Source organism: Uloborus diversus, chromosome 8 (assembly GCF_026930045.1).
Source record: "Uloborus diversus isolate 005 chromosome 8, Udiv.v.3.1, whole genome shotgun sequence".
Lineage (NCBI taxonomy): Eukaryota > Metazoa > Arthropoda > Arachnida > Araneae > Uloboridae > Uloborus > Uloborus diversus.
Window position 1 is genome coordinate 24,069,095 of NC_072738.1, and position 6,000 is coordinate 24,075,094.

Below are 6,000 nucleotides of genomic sequence, written 5' to 3' on the forward strand. Positions count from 1 at the left end.
TATATATATATATATATATATATCACAGAGTAGAAAGGAGACAAAAGTCCTACAAGTTCTCTAGTGTAAAAGTGAGAATGATTCTTCACCAGCATGAACATTAGGGAGGGTGAATCACCATCCTATGGTAAAAAGAAGTTTCCAACTTCTATTGGGCAGGGCAAGAAAAAGGTGCCAAATGATGTTTTAAGTTTATATATAAAATTTCATTCGATTAGGAGATCATTTTTTGCCTCCGGATCGAGTTTGAAAACCCACATTTAAGGGAAAAAAATCTATTTATTAAAAAACTGAGAAATAAAATTATAAATACAAATAACAGCTTAAGGTTGTCCAAGTATTATTTATTTACAAAAACGTTTATGATAATTATCTGCACATTGTTGTGTCACTCTTTCAGCTCCAGGGCAACAAACATTTCAGGAAAAAACAAATTAAACATAAAAAAAGAATAATTATATTTAGACTTACTCATCATCCTCCAAAGTATCTGCAACAAAAAATGGTTGAGATAATTGTAGCACCTTCACTGGATCATTATCAATCAATGTACTATTTGTAAAATCTGAAAAATAAAATCATACAATTAAAACATTAAACAAGAGCATAACAAATACAGTAAAACATTTAGGATAACCTGGGAACTAGATATTGCAATCAAAATACAATTTATATAAAATTGAAGTCTTTTAAAATTTTAAGATTACTCAAGAAATAAACTTACCATTATCACTTTCATGATGACTACTATATTCTCCACCACTGAAAAATTGAACGCACTTTTTAATATAAAACAAGACAATAATTTAAAAATAGCAACATAAAATTGACTTATTCACTAAAGAAATTAACCATGCAATTATTTGAATAAACTTATCCATAAAAAACTCTTTTTGTACAAATGTAGTGTTAAAAATAGAGCTGCTAACCTGAACATTATTATTACTTGCACAACACATTGAGATTAGTACAATTACCAAGAATATGAAAATACATTTCCTCCCTTTTACATCAAAAAACGAGCTTATGTGTGCATCACATGACTTCCTTTTGCACCAATTTAATGCTATTTTCCCATTATTGCAATTTTAATGTGATTCAAGAGTTAACTCTCTAAATATCACCAACAATGGCCACATTGAAATAGTGATGTGCAGGATCGTTAAAAAAGTAGATCCGCGGATCCGGATCATTAGTGTCAAGATCCGCGGGTACGGATCTCAAAACTGTTTTTACCCAATTCAACTATCCAAGTGTAAAATTTATTACGGAAGGTATTTCCTTCAGAATAATGGTAGTTTCTTCAAAAAATGTCAACTGCGGCAAAAATATAACCAAAACTATGATTTACTCTTTAAAGAAATCTCCGTTAAAATTGAGGCAGATTTGGAAGGAATGGGCCAGCGCTGCATTAATGCTTAGATGGAATGTGAAAAATTATTTCTAGCTCACTCAGTAGATGTAGGATACAGGAGCAAGAGTGTAAAGCTGCTACTAGAGAGGTTAGAAATAATTTGTCGCTTTTTATTTTCAGCAAAAATGCAGCGCTGAGCCATTCCACCGAACTTACTCCAACTGACGAAATACAGAGCCAGGAACACCTTTACAAACAGTAAATAGAAAATTTAGTCTCACATTTTTTTGAAGGATGCCGAGAAAAACAAAAATGAAGAATAACAGAAACCTGAAATCAATAACAAAAACTAATATTAAACTAAAGATTAAAAAAACAAAACATGTCCCAGAGAGCCGACCTCATATTAAGATGAATTTCGCAGGTCAGATTACACATTTGTTAACGAATATGAACTGACAGCAGGTAAAAATTTTAAGTCATTGAGCTTTTTCTCATCTTCCGACTATGAAATTGCTACCAATCACTCGTATAAAGGCTTAGAATTGCATTTAAAATTTACTTTACAAGATTATAGCTCCTACTGTATATAAATTGGAAGTTTCAAATAAATATCAAATGCAGAAAACTTCGTTCTTTCAATTAGGGCCAACATTTTTAACGTACGGGTAAATTTTTACTACCATAATTGTGAAAAATGTTAAGTCGGTTTTTAATTAATATTTCCGCTAATTAAAGTTCTACAAAAACGAGGCCAAGCTAAGAACACTTTTGAATTAAAAATTAATTATCAAAAATCGGTTCATCTGTTTAGGAGCAACGCTGCCACAAAAAGACACGCTGATACACTTTTAAAACTTATTTCCCCTTCCTTTTTGTAACGGGGGGGGGGGGGGGGGGGGTACAAATTGGCTTCTGGAATGATACCTTATAATTTAAATAGGGAATAAAACCTAATTTAAACAGAATTTAAGAGTCTTTTATTCAAATATTTAAAAAATTTTAGAATAGAAATGATTCGTTTAAGATCAGTCAAAAAAGTAACGGATACGGATACAGATCTTTATTTTCCCTCGGATATCCGCGGATAGGGATACGGATATCCGGAACATCACTACATTGAAACCAGATTTTAAAAATAAAATTTAAAAAAATCGCCAAATTTGTCGCCAAGTTGGCGACAAGACTTGGTAACCAAAAGACTGGCGATATATCGCCAAGTGCCCGCCAAATTATAATACTACTTGAGTTTGCATCGAAATTAACAATGATTTCCACCCAAAAAAGGGTAAAAGACCCCTTTAGAAATACCCAAATGCAACCAAAAGGGGAGGTGCACAACTAGAGCCCACTAGGAGTCTATGTACCGTTTCAACTTTCTAGGACATACCGTTCTTGAGTTATGCAACATACATGCGTATATACAGACGTCACGAAAACTCGTTATAATTAATTCGGGAAACGTCAAAATGGATATTTTGGGCATCTATACGTTCTTGGGTACATATGTACGCGTGGTCGGGTCGAAAAAAAAACTCAACATTCATTTTTGGGTGAGAAAAATGGAAATTAAGGTCGATTTTGGAGCACAGATTTTTTCGCGAATACAATACTTCCTTTGTTGTGAAAGGAAGTAAAAAGGGAAATTTAGGCCATTTTAAATGAGAACTTGTGAGTTACTTAAAATGTAAGTAGTGTGATATACAGTTATGAGATCCAAAAATCCAGAAGACCTGAAGTCCAGAACTTTTTTCTTCTCATCTTTTTATTTAAAAAAAAAAATCTTGTTTTTTTTTTTCAGCTTTAAAAGCTTAAAATTGGAAATGTTAAGCAATTATTTGATGTTAAAAACACAGCTTTATAAAAAAAGTTTTTTGATGCTTATACGTTATTACGTTTTATGTGCAAATAAGGATTTTGTTCTAGTTGAGCAACAATCTTCTAACATCTACGTTCAGTCAACGATAACTTAATTCTTCTTGTAAATATACAATACAAACCTATTGAACAAAAATACAAAATTACTTAAAATAAAAATATGATTCATTTATTGTATTCATCAGCACATTGCATAATAAAAAGCAACATTCGCGGACTTTACACCATTGTAAGTAATCTCAAACTTTCCTTTTAGCATGATGAAGTATACTTTCATTCAGATTGATAAAAAAATAAAAGAAATTCAGCGTAAACATAAGAGAAACCAGAAAAAAGGTGACCATACAACAGGAGAGTTTTCACTTCATTTCTTGAATCAGAACCCACAATACAGAAAGGTCGCACTTCCAAGCATTCTGGATTAGAGGCCCCATACTGCATAGCTAATGTGACCAGACGTCCCGCTTTTTGTCTTACCGTCCCGCCAAAGTGTCCCGCTTTGTTGAAAAAGTCCTGCTTTTTTTGTTTAAATTCCATCACACAAGAAATGTAACATACAATCTAGATTTTTTTAAACGCTTTTTCGATTTTTTGCTGTCAGTAAACTAAGAATGCCATGTAAAATGTTATTCTTTAATGTTTAATATGCTGAAGTACCTCCACCATGATTTGGATTGAAGCTTTGGAGGAGCTGTTAAGCGTCAGGTGTTAGCTGCGAAAGGAGGAAAATAAATTCATGCAAGAAATTAATTGATTTTCTGAAAGGCAACAAGAATTTGCTTCTTAAAATTGCTTCTAACAGCAAGTACAACTGAAAATAATAATTTTGATTAATAAATTTGTTGTCTGATGCAATATTCTTTACATCAATACTATTAAATTATTTTCAACTTGAGTTCTTTATTGGTACATTTGAGTTATTTCTTGGCATTTTTATGTTACGTAAAATATTAAGTAAGCCTGTGGAAAAAAGGCTTAATAGACGGCCCCCCACCCCTCCATCATGTGTCCTGATTTTTAGCTTGAAAAATCTGGTCACATTATGCATAGCATATTAGTCCAAAATTGGCCAGATCCAAACTCTTTTGAAAAAAGAAATATTCCTCAGGCAGGATGCAAACAAAAAAAAAAAAAAAAAACAAGCGCAAAAATACTGTAATGATTTAGTTATTAGCATTGCTGTGTTAAGATCATGATGAGCCTGATCCAACTGCAATGCAACGATATATAATGTACAAAATTTCAAATTATTGACAATCTGTATATCAACGGAAGAGGGGAGATTAAACTGTAATTTTTGAGTTGTTTCAATACATATAGAATTTAGATCCCCTCCCTTAACTTCAAAGGTTAACTGAGCCCTGATCATTAGTGTATTACAGAGGCTTTTTTGTCAACAAGTATCTAGTTTGCAACCCTTCAAGTCATAAGCCTGCTGTTTTTTATTATTATTATTTTGTAGGAGGCAAAGTGGATTTTCAATTTGTTTTAATAAATTTTTCGCACTAGGAAAAAAAGAAAGGAGTTTTCATAGATTTTAGTCACATTTTCTCCATTATAGTTGCCGTTTTTTAAAATTGATTGCGAAACGGTCGTTTTCGGCCATATTCTGGCTAAAACAGTCGCTTTTGTTTCAAAATAGTAGCAATAATCACTATTTTAGTCGCCAGGGGCAGCCCTGTGCACACAATCTGAACTCTAAGACCCGTAGGTATGGTGTGGCACTCATAACTCTGCGCAAGTCCATGATCCAAAACCTATAACGTAGGTACTATTGACTATAATTTCATTCAGATAAAATATGAAAGCCCTTTAACTCTATAGGAATGAAATGGTAGTTACCTCAACTTGTCTTTTTTCTCTTCTTCAGAGCTTTTACCACTACTTTCTTCCATCGCGTATGTTCGCGTAAAATCGCTTAGAAAGTCACTGAAATTAAAGATCAAGGGGCACGAAAATAAAGATTCGAATGGATTTCGACTCGATGCTAGCAATCCGTTAAACAAAACTCAAGATAAAAACAAACATAAGCAGTAAAATATCTTCAAAAGTATAGAATAAATTAAATGATCGTGCGAAATTTCAAAAATCAAGTTTCTTGCTGAAACGCACAGGTTCACATTTCTCTAATCAAAGCTTATTCAATGAAAGACAACGTTTATAAACTGATATAGTATTCCTGATGTATGCAAGGTTAAGAAATCATCTTGATCAATAATACAAAACAAACCACGAAATCTTTACAAGTTGACGTTTCTTCAAAATACACGTTTTTGAGCGCTTTGGAAGAAAAATAAATCTATACGCAAAGCGGTATTGCCAAGCAAAAGAAACTAATATTTAAAAGAAAAAACTTTGTTACACCATATAAGGTTGCGTTCGACGAATCTCACCGGTCAACCGGTAGGTAACTGGTTACTAACCGCAGCGTTCTATGATCAACCGGTTACCACAGCGGTTACCATTCTAAGCAGTTGATTGGTTGATTAGAGCACGTGATCATTAGCTGTCACGTGATTAACTAACCGGTCGCTCTCGTTCGAGCTCGTCGAACGCAACCTAAGAAATGTGCTTTTAAAATATCTGCATCTAGAAATTACAACGTGTTTTCTATGAAAAGCTCTAAGAAAATGAAAATTTTACTCCTACGTTCAAGATAAAATTTAGCCTCCCATTTCAATTACATCACTGCAACCGAAATAACATAATTTTCGTTTCTGGTTTTGGGGACAAGCAGAAACAAGCAAAACTACCCTGACTTCTCCTCC

At 33.1% G+C, this 6,000-nt stretch overlaps 1 protein-coding gene across 1 annotated transcript in view; it reads right to left on the minus strand.

The window, feature by feature from the left end:
• LOC129227972 (TP53-binding protein 1-like) overlaps positions 1-5,127 on the minus strand; it is a 55,092-nt gene extending 49,965 nt beyond the window's left edge. Inside the window, exons 1-3 of the mRNA XM_054862596.1 lie at positions 5,075-5,127; positions 725-762; positions 472-565 (exon numbers count right to left, since the gene is read on the minus strand). Coding sequence (XP_054718571.1) covers positions 472-565; positions 725-762; positions 5,075-5,127 — 185 coding nt within the window. The remainder of the gene's footprint in view (positions 1-471; positions 566-724; positions 763-5,074) is intronic.
• Positions 5,128-6,000: the final 873 nt, after the last annotated feature.